This window comes from Ornithodoros turicata, chromosome 1 (genome assembly GCF_037126465.1).
Source record: "Ornithodoros turicata isolate Travis chromosome 1, ASM3712646v1, whole genome shotgun sequence".
NCBI classification, from domain to species: Eukaryota; Metazoa; Arthropoda; class Arachnida; order Ixodida; family Argasidae; genus Ornithodoros; species Ornithodoros turicata.
Window position 1 is genome coordinate 45449874 of NC_088201.1, and position 18746 is coordinate 45468619.

At 44.9% G+C, this 18746-nt stretch overlaps 2 protein-coding genes across 2 annotated transcripts in view; one reads left to right on the top strand and one right to left on the bottom strand.

Moving 5' to 3' along the window:
* Positions 1 to 18746, top strand: part of LOC135398612 (leukocyte elastase inhibitor-like) — a 208054-nt gene that overhangs the window by 28353 nt on the left and 160955 nt on the right. The window lies entirely within an intron of this gene.
* LOC135378150 (A disintegrin and metalloproteinase with thrombospondin motifs 15-like) overlaps positions 1 to 18746 on the bottom strand; it is a 56843-nt gene that overhangs the window by 22667 nt on the left and 15430 nt on the right. The window contains exons 3-11 of the mRNA XM_064611060.1: positions 16821 to 16913; positions 16122 to 16263; positions 13712 to 13729; positions 12542 to 12571; positions 10251 to 10378; positions 10080 to 10151; positions 5709 to 5854; positions 1524 to 1570; positions 828 to 933 (exon numbers count right to left, since the gene is read on the bottom strand). Of these exons, the coding sequence (XP_064467130.1) occupies positions 828 to 933; positions 1524 to 1570; positions 5709 to 5854; positions 10080 to 10151; positions 10251 to 10378; positions 12542 to 12571; positions 13712 to 13729; positions 16122 to 16263; positions 16821 to 16913 (782 nt within the window). The remainder of the gene's footprint in view (positions 1 to 827; positions 934 to 1523; positions 1571 to 5708; positions 5855 to 10079; positions 10152 to 10250; positions 10379 to 12541; positions 12572 to 13711; positions 13730 to 16121; positions 16264 to 16820; positions 16914 to 18746) is intronic.

Here is an 18746-nt window from a genome sequence, read left to right on the forward strand (position 1 = left end):
TGCGCAATGAACAAAATAAAGCAAAAAAAGGCGTTCCTTCACTAATTTTTTGCTGGCGATCTATCGAACGGATTTTTGTTCTGAAAACAGCTACGATATCAGGTGACCGAAAGGAACAGATATTCTCATTGGGACAACTTTGTAGCTTTTATAATTAAAAACTTAATTAATGAAAGTTAATTAAGACATTGCCTTTGGACTTTGCTAATGCCCTGCTAGGGAGTGCCCTACAGCATATGCTATATTGCAATGATTTCATCTTGGAAAAAAGTGTTATACATATTTTTAATAATTTTGTTCACAGTTAGCGTGGACACCCTGTATATAATTATACGCGTACATCATTTTGTCGCGTATGAGAGGAGTGCTTCCTTCTGTGCATATTTGAGTACTGTTTACTGAAAACAGATACAAACGGTAACAGAACGTTCGCTCGACGCGCCTCACAGACAGTAACTATTCTGAGGCTGGAACACAACAGGTACGAACATAGCACGTGCCTCAAGGTGCCTATGAACAATACGATCAAACGCCGTCGAAAATTACAGACAATGGTGGGAATTCAATCTTTATTAATGGTTGCTGCGCTGTCTGTCTGTCCCGCCGCTGTTTCGACAGTTTTTTCAACGACTACCGTAGTTCGAGCGCCAGGGTTGGTATGACAACTAGTCCTACTGTGCAAACCACAGGGCGTTTAGTGCAAAAACAACGAAGATTCGCTCAAGCACAGTCACTAGTGGCCTGGAAGACGGCTTGTGCAAGAAAAATCTGCGTAAATAAATTGGCTACGAATGCAGATTGTAACAGCTTGTTTTTGCCATACTCACACGTGTCCCAGCTCGTGAGCGGTGATGTACAGTGTCTTACCGTACGACCCATAATCAGGAACCATGGTGAGCCTTCTCTGACCGCACATCGTGCCGAATGTCATACCTTCGAAGTAGAAAGAGCATTTTCACACATTTTAGTACCACCTCCACGTCTATAATAATGGAATAACTGGAAAGTTTCAGAAAGAGGGCTTCTACGCTCTTACAACACAACTTCATTGCATAACACGCTTCTAGCGAACCATTATCCCGAATGACATCGATCCTTGTCCTGAGTCCTTGCAAACGTGAGGCGCAAGTCTTTTTGTGACACTTGCGCAGATTAAGGTTTGCAGTTTATGCCACGTGAAGCACCCTGAATATGTACAGCTCCGGTCAACCTTGATAATAACACTGAAAAAAAAAAGAAGAAAAAAATTGGTCTCGTTCCCGAGCGCAATCACAGCAACACTTGGGGCTATGAGGAAATCTTAATTGAACAAAATTATTCTGTTAGCTGAATTTAAGGGTTTTGTTAACATAACATTCCCCCAACGCCCCCGGGGTAGCTGTTATCGCGCTAGGAAATGAGACCGAATTTTTTTTTTTTTTTTTCAGTGTTGTTATTAAGGTTGACCAGGGCTGTATCAATAGCACTTCCTATCAGGACAAGAACAAGGCCTAGTAGAACAATGGCTTTGATACAGAGCTTACCTCCCACCATTATCAGCCTCGTTTCTTTAAGTTTCCCGATCCCCAAGCTAAAAAGAGAGAGAGAGAAACACAGCTATCTTATCTTTAGCTGGTATAAAATGCTGACTTCACTTCACTTCACTGAACAAGCACTGTGCGGGGAGGAAACATCGCTTGCAGCACCACGTACAAGATATTTCCGGGGCTCGGTAAACGCACACGCACGCACGCACGCGCACGCACACAAAAGAAAAACAGGTGCTCAATATTATCCGCAGCACGCGCAGCACCTGCCTCTTCTGACGTGTAAATCTGCTACGGCATCCCTTCTTGAAAGTGGGATAGAACTATAGAGAGAACAGAGTTAGGGTGTAAATAACTGTACTTAGACGTGCAGCCTTCAATGGGGATTGAAACCAATGGCCATTGAGCATACGCGTAGCACCGCCAGGCGTGTAACGTCAAAGAGCATTGGATCTAAAGCGCCCTGGGAGGTTGACACGTTGCACACTTGGTGGAGCTATGTGCATATGTTAATGTAAGTTGTCTGAATACTAGCTCCCTCTGTGTAGGGTGAAGACAATCGCGTCGTCTGCTATGGATAGACCTCTCCCTGTTTGTAAACAAATGACGTCATAGTGTTCGACAGCGCCACCAATTTGGTAGAGTTGAACTACGCTCAAAGCTAGAGGCGAACAAGATCGCGCCCGAAAGTCACAGTCTTGAGGGGGTTACGAGGGTCCTTGAAAGGGACGCGACCTTCGTCCTGCTGTACTTTCAATAGGAGGCAGTGAACAAGTGCCATTCTTGGAACCCAGCCCTCCCATACCGCTTTGTTTCGGTTTCAATCTGTCTACCAACGTCATGATGACGTTTCTCGGGTAGAATTCAATACCATCGTGACGCCCACGCACAGCTCGCGATGCGGTCGCAGAACTGTAGCTACACACTATATTTTAGAGATGAGTAAATACATAGCACAGTAGATTTGAAAAAGTGGGTCATATCGGGAACACAGCACTCATGCATGGTAAAGGTGCGCCTCAAAATGACGGTTTTGCAGGGTTCGCTTCTGCAGAGTGTGACTCCACCACACATGGGAGCTATACTATTCAGGCACTCAAGTTCAATGAGTATTGGTTTCAATCCTCATTGAAGACTGCCCGTGTAAAAGGGGGATTACAGAACTAGACTTGGGTTTATGCATGCAGTCTCTTCTTTTCATCAATGTTATGTATACAGGATGTTTCTTTTTAGCTGAAACAAGTTTTCATAAAAGGGAGACTTGCTTAGGATGCTTTTACTTTTGTCTTTGGGTTACTCGACAGGGCTACTACTGGGAAAGCGTCTTTTTTCTCGGGTAGCGAACTAATTAACAGATAAATTTTAGTCAACTTCTTAATTATTGACTTTAGGGAGCACATTGCATTTGCAATATCAAAGCCTGATCTGGTTTGAGCACATCGTGTGAAGACCAGGTTTCAATATTACGATTGCAACGTGTTTCCTAAAGCCAATAATTAGAAAGTTGATTGAAATATCTGTGTTAATTAGCTCACTAATTGAGAATAAATACGGCTTCCTAGTTACAGCCCCGTCGAGTAATCCAATGGCGAAAGTGAAAGCATTTATGAATGGTGTGTTCATAAAGAAACTATAAGGGCTGTAGACATGCTGTTTTCACTTCTGCCTTCTCTGGGCCGGCGGACGTTCTTGGCCATATGTAGCTCGACCGTCAAATGACTAATTACCTAAAAATCGTTAATTAACTTTTAATTATAAAAGCTACGAAGTTGTTCCAATGAGAACATCTGTTCCTTTCGATGACCTGATATCGTAGCCGTTTTCAGAACAAAAATCCGTCCGGTAGATCGTCTGCCAAAAATTCGTGGAGGAGTCCCATTTTTTCTTTATTTTGTTCATTGCGCATCTTCGGAGACGCGTCTTTCCTTCATCACCAATGTGATATGGTGAAGGAGCCTCATGCGTCGAAGATGCTGCCACAGTGCCGCCTCATGCCTGGAAGATGAGTTTTAATTTGCGGAAACAAAACAAAAACACGTGTATCGGGTGACGCTATCGGAACTGCCCTTATCTTTTGTTGCATTTTCTGTTAATATTTTTCCAGGACGCAAGAGGCGACGGTGTGCTCTTTCACCCTCTCCACATTGGGGGCAAAGGAAAGACGGTCCCTGAAGATGCCCAATGAACAAAATAAAGAAAAAAATGGTGTTCCTTCACGAATTTTTCGCGGGTGATCTACCGAACGAATTTTTGTTCTGAAAACGGGTACAGGTTGGGACAAAAGTTTACGGAACACGCGAGCGACGTACTTTTTCTCCGGTGCGACACCCTAGCGGCTGCCGGAAGCGAGTGAGTTCACTGTTGCGGAGGGGTGGAAGGGTGCGCTGTTAGCGACACACAGCGGTAACTTGTACTTCCCAGGCACGCATAAGCGACACTGGAACCACCACTGTGTGTCGCTAACAGCGCATCCATCCACCCCTTTGAAACAGTGAACTCACCCGCTTCCGGCAGCCGCTAGGGTGTCGCACCGAAGGAAAAGTACGTGGCTCGCGTGCTCCGTAAACTTTTGTCCCAAGCTGTACGATATCAGGTAATCGAAAGGAACAGATGTTCTCATTGGGACAACTTCGTAGCTTTTATAATTGAAAAGTGAATTAACGTTTTTAGGTAATTAGTCATTTGACGGTCCAGCAACACATGGCCAAGAACGTCCGCCGGCCCAGAGATGATAGAAGTGAAAACAGTGTGTCTATAGCCCTTATAGTTTTTAATGAAAAATCTGTATCTCCTAAAAAAAGACACCATATATATATATATATACATATATGAAAAAATGTAGCCAAAGCTCTTTGGGTGCACGTAGTGTATGTGTGTCTAAGGGCTCAAGCGTCGCCATGCCAGTACTCGACAGCTGTTTCGGCATTTTTTGGGCCTCATTAGTAGTGCGCAGGCAGACAACGTTTGAGTGGGTGCCGTCAGAAGGTCACGTGGAACGTGATATCCACCCGTCAGGGTGAGGGACTCACCACTGACACCCCAGTGCAAAGCCAGTGAAGTAGATAGGGGGAAATCGTAGCCTAAGCTCTTTGGCTGCACGTAGTGTATGTGTTTCTAAGTGCTCTAAGCTAAGTGCTATACAGGATCCAGAAATTTTATTTAAAGCGAGCGATAAAAGAGAAACGAGCGCTACTTTTCCGCTACATCACTGAGAAAGGTGCTACTAGTGAAGCAGTACCTGTTTCTTACTCAAGTAGCAGAAAAGTACCACTTGCTTTTCTTTTATCGCTCGCTTTAAATATAATTTTTGGACACGTTAGAGCAAACACCCTGTATATGCAGGGTGTTTCACCTAAAGTAATAAAAAATCTAACTGGCGACGTACTCGTGGGGGATTGTGGGACTTTCGGCAATTACCTTCTGGAAACTTTTGCCAAGATTCAGGAAGGCTTTGAACAATTTTTAATTGAGGGAAATTTATTATTTTCAATAGAACTTCGAAAATTGCCAAGCGAATCTCTTTTTTTATACAGAATTATGAAGTCCTCCACGGATAATCACAGTCCCAACAAAAACTATGCACAATATCGCAACAGATATAGTCGAAAAAAAAATTGTAGAAATTTCGCTTAAGCGCCGCCTGCTTGATTTGTCGTGAAGAAGACCGCACGGAAGGTGCGGGGAGAGGAGGAAGCGTTCCCGCATCTTGTTTTACCTTTCTTTCCCCCGCTTTGACCTTGATGCCAGTGACAACCATCTTATCACAAAGAAAACAAAACGACCGTCGTATCACAAAGAAGGCAAAACAAATGAAGGCGGGGACACTTTCTCCCCTAGACGCACATTTCGCGCGCGCTTCTTTGCGACAACCTAGCAGGCGGGGCTAAAACGGATTTTTGAACTAATTTTTCCAACTGTTCCTGTTGTGATACTGTGCATAGTTCTTGTTTGGTCTGCGGTGATCTGTGGAGGACACATCTTCTGGGTCGATCTTTTAATCTTTGCTAGTCCTCGATTAGAAAAACCATAATGTGAAAAAAAAAATTCCATGATCTTCCGAACACCACTCACGAAAGCTTTGTTGTCTGCTGCGCCTGTGGTATTTTTACAACGCAATTTGCCTCGGGGAAACGCAGTATTGTATGTACTCTCTTTCGCGATTGTGTGTATAGGCATGCTTACGCGGTCATCCATACGACGCCGTCGTAGTGTTTTTCGCTATCCAGCTCATCGTTCAAGAAGTTAACGAAACGCTTGCTCGTTTGCCCCGTCACCAGGACCAGTTGGCCGCGTTTATTTCTCACTGTATACATATAAGGTGGCTGCTCCTGCAGGGACAAAAGAGATAGGTTACATCGTTTGACGTATCACTGACACAACAGGTCCGGTGTGAATGCTGCGCGAACGCCTGTTGTAATTATTGTGCAGCTGTGTAATGTTATGTTATATCGTGTGTGTCGTGCATTATTCCAGTAGTTATAGGTTATGTTTTTGTTGATTTGATTTCAAAAAGAAGAAAGAAAAAAAGAAAGAGATGTTAGTCCCAAGCTACTCGAGACTGGCTACTTCAGGACGCGTTGTTCAGAAAAGAAGAAAGGGAAACTACACAAGTCTATACACTTCGAAACGGAATAGATGAAAACATCACCACCAACTTGACACCAAAGGCAACAGTGTAGGAGATCAACGATGAAGGATGAAAGTCACTGAAAAGGTTAGCCAGCTGTAGGGATCGAACCCACATCTTCTGGATTACCGTTCCAGGGCTCTACCAATTGAGCTAGGCTAACACGCCTCTCCAGCCGGTAATCCAGAAGATGTGGGTTCGATCCCTACAGCTGGCTAACCTTTTCAGTGACTTTCATCCTTCATCGTTGATTTCTTAGGCAATTTGAGGCTTTGTTTGTATCTGTCCCTTCTATGTTGTTCCAGCCTCAGAACATCAGTTTATCTCTTGTTCAGTGTAGGAGAGTTCACATGTTAAAATCACGAAAAACAAAGAGCGTCACAGAGTGTCAAAGAGGTCCGTCGAGACGAGAAATTGCACAAGGGCGCGTATGGCACGTATGTTTTTATTATATATTGTTATGCGTAGCGTATACTATAGTCCTGTTCAAGCTACGAAATGCGTTGCGGGTGAATCTTTTTCTTCAACCTTAGAAAAGCAGTATTTGAAACGTTCCATGTTATATTCAGGGCATGCTTATGCTTCATACAAGATATTTTCATAGTTAAATGTCATAAACATATATTATAGAGCTTCCCTTCAGCATCTGAGATGCCGTTCTTAGGCTGAACACGATTGTTATGCGTTTCAGTCGAGATTGACTTCTGTCGCACACATACATATGCAAAATATTACTTTCGGCAAAAGCTTCCACTGACGAGAAACCTGTAAATGTAGCTATCTTATGGTCTACACCTAACAACAATGTCTTCACATCTACACAGTAAAGTGTTTTACACCCTTTAGGGAGTAAAAGGGGTGCAATTTGCGGATAACACACCACTTTTTTTCATTTACGTCCTTCGCTACAGCCTCGTGAAGCTGCAAGGCTGTTTTACGAGTATAAAATGGGTGTACAATAGAAGCACACCCTGAAGACACCCTACTAGCACGATATGACTATGTCAGTGACTGCGGATGTCTGAATTCCCATGATTGTGGCAATCAGCATTTGAACACAGGCCATGAAATTGAGGCTTTGGAACGCGTTTATACGTGTGGCATAAGACTGCTGTCATGCTACGTAGATTCTGAGGAGTTTAAATCAAAACTATACGCTTTTGTAATGATCCGTTTCACGTGCACGATGGAGAAGTCCCAGTCGCACCATGCGTGGTCTACACGGGCTGTCACGCGGCCGTTGCGGAGCACCTGCACCTATATGTGAACCAGGTCTCTCTTCGCCGCCTCATGGATGAAGTGGTTGGAATCGCCGCTCTGGCAGATGCGTACTGACTCTTATGTACAACAGGCCTGCATTCAACACCCTCACTATTTTGAAGTGGCTGTGCCTGGCGGGAGCGGGGCACGCCACCACCACGTGTCCCCGCAATAGAATTTCTAATCAATTTATGAAAGGAACAAAATAACTGATAGAGCGGGGAGGAAACAGGTGAGCTGGTGACGACAAACGTCCATAACGGTTCCCAGAGATTGAAGGGACACACAAACTGTGTCGTTTTTGTATCCCCTCAAATTCAGGGTTCCGTTACGGACGAAGCAAATAAATTTATATGCACAAGAGAATTTGCTCCTGATGCTCCATCTCTCACCTGCCAGTCTATGACGTCATTTCACTTGTCCAATAGTGAGGCACGTGCCTTCTCTTCACGTCTGACACAGAGCAGTCGACCAGTCGCATTGCTCCCGCGATGTAGCAGACGCGGCCAATAAAAGTGCTTGAATGATCTGACATCACAACACGCCAGAAGAAGGGGAGAGAGCTGGCTGCTACTGCGCGCTCTCTTAAAAAAAAAAAAAAAATGTATCGGAGGTAATTTAAGGAAATGTGCGCTTCCCAATTGAAATATTTTGCATAACAGTCCCCGAACGTAGTGTGTTCATATCATTTATCATGCCGTCAAAAAAGATATGTTCGTGGTGCCTTCCATAGTCTTTTAAACCAGCGATTTCTGAAATTCTCATTCTCAAAATTCTCAAAACTGGATGTTTCAATACGTCAAAATTTCCTGCATGCCGATTTCATGACACTTTTTGGTTGGTTATTGGATTTTAAGAATAAATTGCGTCTTCTGTTTATACGGGTTCGAAAATAATCACCGAAGAAAAACGCCGTGAAGGACGGAAATAGGCTTAAAGGACGTAAATTAGTTTAGCTGTTGTGTGAATGATATTGACATTGTTGAGGAACGCTGATCGTGTGAGACACAGAGAGTCCAACGTTTCTCCGAACTTTCCTTCGTTCATACATATGTGCTTTTATTACATTGTACGCGCATTGCACTGCAGCAGGTGAAAATATTGAGCAGTAAAGAATTTCTTTCAACTGTCCTACAGTTAGCGAAATACAAACGCTTCAAGAAGCCTCGGTGTCTAACTTCGGCCGGTCCAATTCGTTCTCGCAAGCACGTGACTTGTTCTGCGGCAGCCTCACTTACAGAGACATCGGCCGTGATGTCAGAGTCGAATGACTTTCATAGGTTCCTCATCGATGCATATAACATTCTCTTATTTTTTTCCTGGGTAACTTGGAGCGATGTGTGAAGGGATAGATCGCTGTTGAAGGTTGAGATCGTGTATTTTTGCTGGAAATGGTGGTAGATTTCGTACTTTACCAAGGTTCTGCGTTATTTGCGTGAATTTTTGCGGTGTAATTTACTACCGACGTGGCAAAGCACTTGATGGCGCGTCCACGCGATAAGCATATCCCCCAAACAATTTGAAATTCCCGCGCATACAGACGCATGCGCAACGTCACGTGACAACACTGTGTCGTTACGAGGGCGTTCTCGCCCATCGGCTGGCCAAACCAACACAAGCCATATATAGATAGAGAAAGTCTGCTTACTCGTCGACGTGACGTAACAACTAAGAGTCGGCCAATCAGTATCCTGCTTTCAACAGCAGTAGCAAATCACGAACGAGCTTTCAGCGGTCGTAGCCATGGAGACGAGCCACCGTCGTCTGCGAGTAATGATTGAACGTTCCCCGTGTACTAAACGGGAAAACTTTAAAATAAAGCGCAAAACGGTCCCATGTCTTTCTTAAGACTGGTTTTCTGGGAACTCTGTTGCACTTTTCGTCTACAGATTCAGGTCTAGAGGTTCCAAGCTAGTTGCAATCATTTGCGAGTTCTTGAATTCGCAGAACGGCGATTCGTCGTAGACAAATTCTGACTTTATATGTCCACATGGCGAACGAGGGAGAGGAGGCGTATCTAGGTGACGTTGGCCAAGCTAGGCCAGTCAGCGGCCTCCGGTTGGCTGTCATTGTCGCTCCTACGTGACCACACCAAGGCGAACGTCATGCAACGTGACGCGAGCGGATGAGAGGCTTTCTAGCATTCTCCTTCCTTGTGTATCTACACCTGCGCTGCATGTTCTCACGACAAAATACAGATAGTGTTGGAAATACAACGATTCCCAGCGAAACAAGAGAGCTATCTGCAGTAAAATGCTCCTGCCACATAAATTTCTTTCAATTGGCTTAGGGAGCGAAATATGCCTTTACATTAAAGAAGACGCCATTTGACTACAGTGTACGCATCTTAGATACGTGTACGTATATGTGGCTGGTACTGGCATCAGGCTAATAGAGTTCAGATGTCTTTAGTTAAATTTTTAGCTGCTGTGGAGCTTTAGCTGCACTGTACACTGCAGAGTAACAGAGCGTCGTCGAAGATAAACCCTACAAGTTTAGCTGAAAAAAAAAAAAAACAGACTCGTCGTAACCCCGGATACGAACTGCGGCTAAGTGGTCTGGGGTAGTCAGCATGACTTTGTCGCGATTTAAATCCCCCTTTTTTTTTCTTTTTCTGTCACATCACATCACATCCGGATACTAAAATCTAATCAGTAATTACTTACTTTTAAATTAAGTATACCGACGACACGAAGCTCCACCTTTGGCTCAGTCAATAGCATATAGAACATGTTCATCTGTAATGATAACGCGACAAAATGTGTAAGTGACCATGAGATTGCCTTCAAAATAACCAGTTCTCAGTACTTGAGTTATTGCTATAATTATGAGCTCACCGCTGTGTAATAGACCGCCAAGTAGTCTATTAACTCCGACAAACTCGCATCCACCATGTGGGTTGGATCGGATAGAACTAGTAGTTCGACATACACCGTATCCGGAACAGGCTTGTCGGCTGAACGGTCTAAAGCACGAAAAAAAGAAAAAAAAGTAGCGGTCTCTTTCCTGATGCAACGAGGAGCAAAGCGAGAGCAATCGTCGGACTACGCAAAAAATGCGGGGATAATTTTAAATTGCACGTAATGCTTTGTAATGACTGGGTGAGCGATAATAATCAGGTCAAATGTAGGAGCAGAACTGCAATGAGTTATGGTGTAATGCTGGAGAGGATAACTCCATGTAATGCTAGAGGGGATAACGCGCTCTGGGGTTTGGCGTGAAGAAACAAACTTTTTGGCCGCACCATGAATACCTTAAAGGAGCAATGAGGTGATATTTAACGTGGCTCGACACCCTGCCTCGTCTGTCATGCTGTCCACCAGGAGTCCCCATGCGAAATATTGTGCGGTGTTTATAGCTGCGCAATTGAATTTACAAAGGCAGTCCGAGAAAGCAGCCGCGGACACACGACACGATCCTCGCGTGACGGGGAGAAGGCGCCGAGCCCTTTTTCTTCATTTTTCTTTATTTCTTCATTTCAGAGCTCGCGCCGCTTATTCATGTTTGAGCTGTGCCGCTGTACGTCATGGATGACGTGTCGGGGGATCACGTTCCGTCACGACGTCCTCTCTCTGTCCGCTCTTTTCACGAAGAGCGGTTTTTTGAAAGGTGTGCTGAACACAGCCCTCATGCTCGCGCTGCAGGTCACCTACATGCTCATCGTTCTTTAGCAGGAGCTCATTTTATTTGTTGCAGTACACTCTGCAGCGAAAAACGAAAACAATTTTGGGGGTCACCTCAGCGCTCCTTTAAGTAGCACACACAGCCATCTCGCAACGTAGTTGCCCGACGTGCAAGCCGAGGAATCGCGAGCCCATAGCTCAGTCCCTCAATGAGTTTGAAGGTCGCACAACATGGCAAGGTTCCGTATCCTTTTAGGGGACCATAAACGAGCTTCTGTGGGGATGACGGCAGATCTAGCTGGATTTACTGCCACGCGTAGACAACGGCCACCAACAGAAGTCCGAGAACGACCGTTTGTTCACGTCGGCATGCCCACGTACCCCGCGACGAAGCAAGGCATCACATCCCTTGGCATCACAGCCTTGGCAGTTTCGGTTGCAGTATTACGTTGCATTCCAATGCCCGCAGCTGTCTCGTGATAATCTCACGTAGCAAACACACCCGGTACTATGAGAAGGGGAGGAGTCACGTTGACTACCTGCCATAATTGCTCCTGTGCGCACGGTTCTCGTGGCGCCATCTATCGGCCGAGCTGAGTTTTCGGCGCAGACCGCAGAAACTTCCGAGAGGGTAACGCAATAATGCTATCCCGTAAAAAACAAAAGCTCTCGCACGCTACCTCCTTGCACAGGTCAAGATGCATCGTGGGTGGCATAGCCTCAAACCAGTTCCATGTGATCACTCCCATTCACCATAGGTTCTCCCATAACTTAAAACAGGTTGACAAAAGTTCCGTGTTAACAGCTCTTTTAGCTATTTCAAGCTCTCAAAATTGACTGCTTTTTCCAGAACAGTTTCATGTGTGTTCATATTTTGTCAACTTCACATTATTGACTTCCATTCTTACTTACAGCATTTACTTATTTCACATAATGTTTTCCTGCTCTTGCCTCACACAGACAGAAAGGAAGGAACAAATGCAGATCCAATTCGACTGTCAGGTACCAGCATGTGGATGATCAGTTATCATTTCGCTTTACGATACGCTGTACAATAAGCAGTTGTATAGCATCTGTTGCTTTACGATGAAATAGCCCATCCATCAACATCAAACCAAAGTTGTTGTTGCTGTTGCAGCAACTTTCTGAGGCAAGTTCTGGTTTTCTTTTTGTCACATATATTTTTTTTCTCAATAGTTTGGGCTCACAAGTATACATGCTTGTTTCGTCTGTTTCTATTAGGTAATTACGATAATTTTTAAATATGGATGCATGAGACAAAGCTGATGCAAATGCCAGCGCTCTAATGCACGTGGCGGCCTCTCCCTGCTCCAAGTCTTTCCTCTTTTTTTCTTTTTTCCAGTTAATTAATACTACTACTACTACCACCACCACCTCCTCCTCCTCCTCCTCCTCCTCCTCCTCCTGCTCCTCCTCCTCCCTGCGCACAGCTAATAGAATAGGGATTTCATAACGCAAGAGCGAGGTTGGAAATTTGTACTTACCGTCTTCCTCAATGCGATCTGTAGCGCCGACTGTGACATGAAACGAAAAAGCAAAGCATGTGCGAATCGGTCTTCAAATGTCAGGTGTATGGGGTAATTCACAACAACCAACACATTTCGCCAGAGGATGGTAAGCAGACACATAACATATTTTTATGCCGTGTGTGCGGTAGCTCTGCGTTTGCGGATAGCACGTTCATGGAACCCAGCTTTGTGACTTCACGCCATTTTCGAAAAATAGCGTGCTCTCCCAAAACCCAAAGCGAGCTTTGGGTTCTGGGTATGTGCAGTGGCGCAGACGCCATTTCTTCATTTCAGGCTCCGAAAAAAGCGCTTCGGTTCCCTATTCCAACACACTCCAATGATCATTTGGGGTTTCACGTAGCGAGACACCTATGACCATGAGCAACGCCAAGTGGTTTGTCTCTGAATTAGTTTTGCACACTTGAGGGTTCTTTAACGTGCACTGAAATCTCAGCATACGGCATTTAAAGGGAGACTGCGGGACAATTAGAACTTCTTACAGTGACTGTGTAAATAAGTTCGGTAGATTCTTTTTCACAAATGGGAAACAAGGTTGGCTTGGCGGTCGGTGGCTCTTTAGTTGTCAAAAGAGCATGGAAACTTATATCGAAACCGCAACTCCCGAAGGCTCCCTCTTCAGCCTCCCGTGACGTCACAGGTAGTCTCGCGTGGGCCGTCGGTTGTCTGCGTAGTTTCGGGCACGGGCTTGGTAAGTTCGTCGCGCGGCATGGATAACGAGTCATCTGCTTGCTCGATTTCGTTGTAAAGTACTCGCCACCGGTAGAAGAGAACCCACAGTGAGGTGCACGTGAAGAATACCACTGCGGTGAAGCCCAGTGTTGCCGGACCCCCCTTCTGTGGAGGAGCGCCGAATCACTTAAAGGGCAATATTCGTTTTCTAATTATGTGTGCCACTTGGGGAGGAGAAATCGTGTCTACTATAGCAGCACACTATATGGATTGATGTCGCAGTGTTACTTCAGCAGGCATTCGGTGCGGAGTCTCATTTCAAAGCCCCTCGCAGAGGACGATATGTCTGAGCAACTTGTACCATGGTACATAAAATACCCCCACAGGGTTACTAACAAAGAGAAAGTTTACTTTCTGTTCATTTTTGCAAGAGCGACGTTGGAGATTTGTACCTACCCTCTTCATCAATGGGATCTGTAGCGTCGATTGTAACATGAAACGAAAAAGCAAAACATGTCTTCAATTGGTGTACGGGGCAATTCAAAACAGCCAACACATTTCGCAAAGCGATCATAAGCAGTCATAGAACATATCCGTAGTACTCTGTCCCTCGCACTTGCCTTGAGCCGCGGCACAGAATAGTTGCCCATTTAAAGCTACGGCAAAGCAGCAGACAGACAGAAGACAGATGTTGGCGATGTAGTTTAATAGCTTGTTGCTTGTAAACTCAGCACAAAGAGCTATACATTAGACAGGGCCTACATAGCACAGGGCCTAAAATAGCGTGCGGTCCGAAAACCCAAAGCGAGCTTTGGGTTCTGGGTATGTGCAGTGGCGCAGACACCATTTCTTCATTTGAGGCTCCGAAAAAAGCGCTCCGGTTCCCTATTCCAACACACTCCAATGATCATTTGGGGTTTCACGTAGCGAGACACCTATGACCATGAGCGACGCCAAGTGGTCTGTCTCTGAATTAGTTTTACATTACGTTGTACATTACCCCGTCTATACATTAGACAGGGAACGCTAAATGTTTCTAACTTGCAAGTAAAATTGGGGGTAAAACAGTGCCGTGTATTAAAACGGAGGCTGGCCATTAGGAGGAGCCTAAAAAAGAGGCTCGACCTGTTCATCAAACTTAAGCGCATTTCATTGGTTGCCGTTTTCCATGGAGACTGCCATAACTCAAAAATTTCTCCAAAATGGAGGATGGTGCTTGGAACGGCGAAGCCGAAACTTCGTGAAAAAAAAAAAAAAAAAAGAATCACAGACTACTTTACTTTCATGCTGCGAGTATATATCCTCACGTACGCATCTGCAAAATCAGCTTCAACTTCCGCTCCGTCATCATTATTTACGCGAAGATGAGATATTTCGTTAATATTAAGCCTAGTTAAGACCGCGATCCCAAGAAAATAGCAAGAAAGACGCCCCTGATGCGTAAGATTTTCCATTATATCATTGAATTTGAGCTATTACATACATATTTGCGCATTCTTGGTTCAATCTACTTTTGTTACGTGATTTAAAACTTCATACCGGCAGCCATCTGCTACACAGAATCGGTACTACCGCTCTCCTAGCCAGTCACCTCTGCCAGAAACCATTTCTGCAATTCTGAGCCTTCCCAACATGCCTCTCTCCGTGCAGATGGCGTTGATAAAAGTGGGCGCAAGACCCGTCGTTTGGGTCAGCTCAGGTTTGGGTCTGTCACCGGTGATATCCGTTTCAATCCAAAGCAATCGAGTTTCTCCAACATGGTGGCACCCAGTAAATAAGGGTGAGGTATAACTACTGGATGGATGTAATAATAGACAACAGTATTTCGACCTGTGGTTGGCTAGATACCTCAAAAAGTGGGGGGGTCTAAGGTATATGCAGGTCCCATTAATGGCAGACTCCCTTTCAATACACTGCACTGGGGTGAAACGGCTCGGGGCGCCGTCTGGTGGAAAATTGTCTCACTGTGTCAAGCAACAGTGATCTATGTTCCCGACTGGCTTGCTGCTCATGATGACTACGCTGCCGACACGTAGTCGACTTCATTTGTTTTAGACACAGTGGTATGCGCATGCAAAGCAGTTTTGCCCCCGTACTTGACGAGCAATGCGCTGTTGGTGGCGACTTCCACACAGTGTTGGCCGTAATTTCCAATTTTAATTTTGTGAAAAACTATGAGCGCAATTGGGACCAAAATTCTGACGTAAGACTACCGGGGGCTCATGTTATTGAATAGATAATGTTTTCTTTTTTTTATATATGGCAGCTCTATTGCTTTACAGTACCTTTAATACTGGTAGCGGTTTGGGCGCTTGGCCCTCACTCCTCAGGCAGTCTGCGCTGGATGTTGCAAAGAGATCCCGGGAAAGCATAGCGGATCATCTAGACTTGTCAAACTTTGACAAGTCTGGAAGACTGGCGCGAGATCTCTTTGGAACAAAGATGGAGGATGCTCTAAAAAAGTTGCACTGAATGCTCTGATATCATTTGTTACAGACAGAGCATTTTGCCCTTTGGGTTTGGGTGCTTTTTCTTTAAGTACTTTGACATTGTTGCCTGTAACTACGACTGAGAGATGTCCCTGTCAGATATTTTTCTCAGTCTTCGTATTTATTTAGTTTAATCTTATAGTTAATTAAACAAATTCTATATTCATACATATCTATACAGCTTTAAGCGCTATGAAGTAGTCTGCATCCATGACTTTCTTCCACTTCCACGATGAGAATATCTCCATGGCTGATATTTACGATAATGCCCTATCATGCCGTGAACTGTTCAATTTCTTTTCGTGGCTTCAGGTTATTAAGCGAGACAAATAAATTAATTGCGTTCTTCAGGAAGCGAACGAAGATGTACCACTTACCATGACCTTGGTAGTCACCGAGATCTAACGCGCCGAGCGTTTCGTCGTCCGCCATTTCTTCCAACACATGGGCCACCTGTCCATTGACGCGGGGTTCCAATGGCAGTGATTTGATCCTGAATTTATTCTTCAGTGTTCCTTGCTGCAAAGGCAATGTCAACCGAACGGTTTGATGTTTGGTGTATGGCTGTTCAGAAGCACTTCACGAGTAGCAGATGGCATAATATTAGTAGTTGAGGATAAAAGGATTATGCAAGCGAGCTGATGTAAACTTGACGTGAGCAACATATCTCTGAGTTTCGGTTGGAGACAAACGGATGAACAAACAAACAAACGTACAACACAACCTGTGCTGGACAGTGCTGGACAAAAGTTTACCGAGCACGCTCCGGCGCATTCCTTCCTCAGAGTGACACACTAGCAGCGAATGAGACCGTACGGACTTAGACATGTGCCTAGCTAACCCAGTCACCTGTTTGCAAGTCCGTAGGTTACCATTCGCTGCTGGCGTGTCACTCTGAGGAATAAGGAATGCGCCGGAGCATGTTCGGTAAACTTTTGTCCAGCGCGGTACGTTTGCTTGTTCGTCTCCTCGTCTTCACCCCAAACTCAGGGATAAGTTGCCGACGTCTAATAATCACAGTTATCATGATGGCCATAACTAATCCAGGTTAGAACCTGAATTCGCCGTTATCTTACCAGCTCCGTTCCAGCAGACGTTTCACGTATTATAATAGCAGCGTGGTGTTCAAGGTCACGGTAGAGGTTGTCTTCGATATGGTCGATGTTAATCTGAAGGCAAAATGCATGCCATGATTTCAAAGGAGAAGGTACGTACATTTTCAGTGATCGTGTTCTGTTAAATGGAGCGGCGAAAAATGTAAGCGTGTGCAGGAGGCAATAAGATGTCAGATTTTCACGTTTGAAAGTGCTTTTTGCTCGTATCTTGCAGAAGCTGTGGATGTTTCCTGACTAGTGACTTAATAATGCACTGCCAGAGCCTTGTTGACCACTGCGTTATGTATGCTACATCTCGGGATGTTCCTTTTCGAGGTAGAACGTGTATCGTCAGCTCTCGAGCGTACCGTACTACACTTTCCTTCTCATCCTTTTTCTTCTCCTCCCGCTGCAGTTCTACTCCCCGTGCGTACTATTCTGTGCATAAAATCGTGAGCACATGTTCCCTCTCGTGAACACGTGATAGACACGGCATCGCCTATACCGGGTGTTTCACGAAAATGCCCCGGCTGAATAATTCGTGAACAGGTGGCGCCATCGAAGAAATTTCTTTTTGGTAAAGATCCTTGGGACATCGGCTATGAACTGAGTAGTGAGCGGCTCATTTGCATACGCTCACTAATTAACTAAACATCCTAACTTTTAAATTCGCGTCGGCGGACGCTTTGCATGAAACGTATTAAGATGATGGTGGTGGCAGTAATGATAATAGCTATGTTGATTATGATAGCAAGAAAGTCGCCTTCCGAGGGGAAGGCTTTCGTTCTTCATATTTACCTGATTTGGAGAAATTCTGCGCTCCTTGTAGGAATAGTTTTTTTAATAGCTTCAATAGAATAGTTCTCGCTAATCCTGGCACATCGTGGGTTGTGGGTCCAGAGAAGAGAAACCGAAACAGTTTGGAGACCTTTTCCTCCTTACTGATAGCAAGGTTTCCACAGTTCGAGGCGGCGCCGTATGGGGTTTATTCACATGAGACTTCATCCGCGGGAGACCGCCACTGTCGCTAGCACGCAGATGTGCTGCATTCGGCCGCCATATTGTAGGTCTCATACAAGCCGTTACACATATCGTACTCACCGTATATTTGCTGTTTCAAAGTTATTGTGCTGTGTGATTTGTAGCATATCCAAGTAATTTCCATGTTTTCGACGTTAATAGTCATCGAAAAAGCATATGGCCGCGAACGAATGCGGGAACATAACTGCGAGGGACCTACAGTATGGCGGCGAGGTGACGTCAGTGAATAAACCCTATACACTCTAGAGATTTTTTCAAGTCGTCTTTTGCGTCACATGAGGAATGTGCCGCGTTCTGAATTAATCTGGCTCTAAAGATTAAATAAGCAGCTGTTTGTATGACAGTTCCGTATGAAACTAGAGCTTTGCGGCGCGCCGTCGATCGGAGTGACGCAGTTGAAGTGATGGACCCAGAGCTCAGTGGATCAAAAGCGCTCTCTGTTAATTCGCTTTTAGTATAAAACGAAAAAGAAAAGAAAGAGAGAAATCGCACGCCAAGCGTCGCAAGGTAACTTTTCCTCGTCCACCTATACAGGGTGTTTCACGAAAATCCACCGGCTGGATAGCTCGTGAACAGGTGGCGCCATCAAAGAAATTTTTTTGGTAAAGGTCCTGGGGACATCGGCTATGAACTGAGTAGTGAGCGGCTCATTTGCATACGCTCACTAATTAAGTAAACATCCTAACTTTTAAGTTTGACTTCGCACGCGTACGGAACCTCTGTTTTACGCATCGGGACGTTCAGCGAAAAATATTGCAAGAAAAAAACTGCGTCGACACTTAGTGATTTTTCCGAGTAATTAATGGGTTTCGGTTTACATATTTCTTACGCGGAGCAGTGCACCAATGCGCTCTTTAGATCATCTAT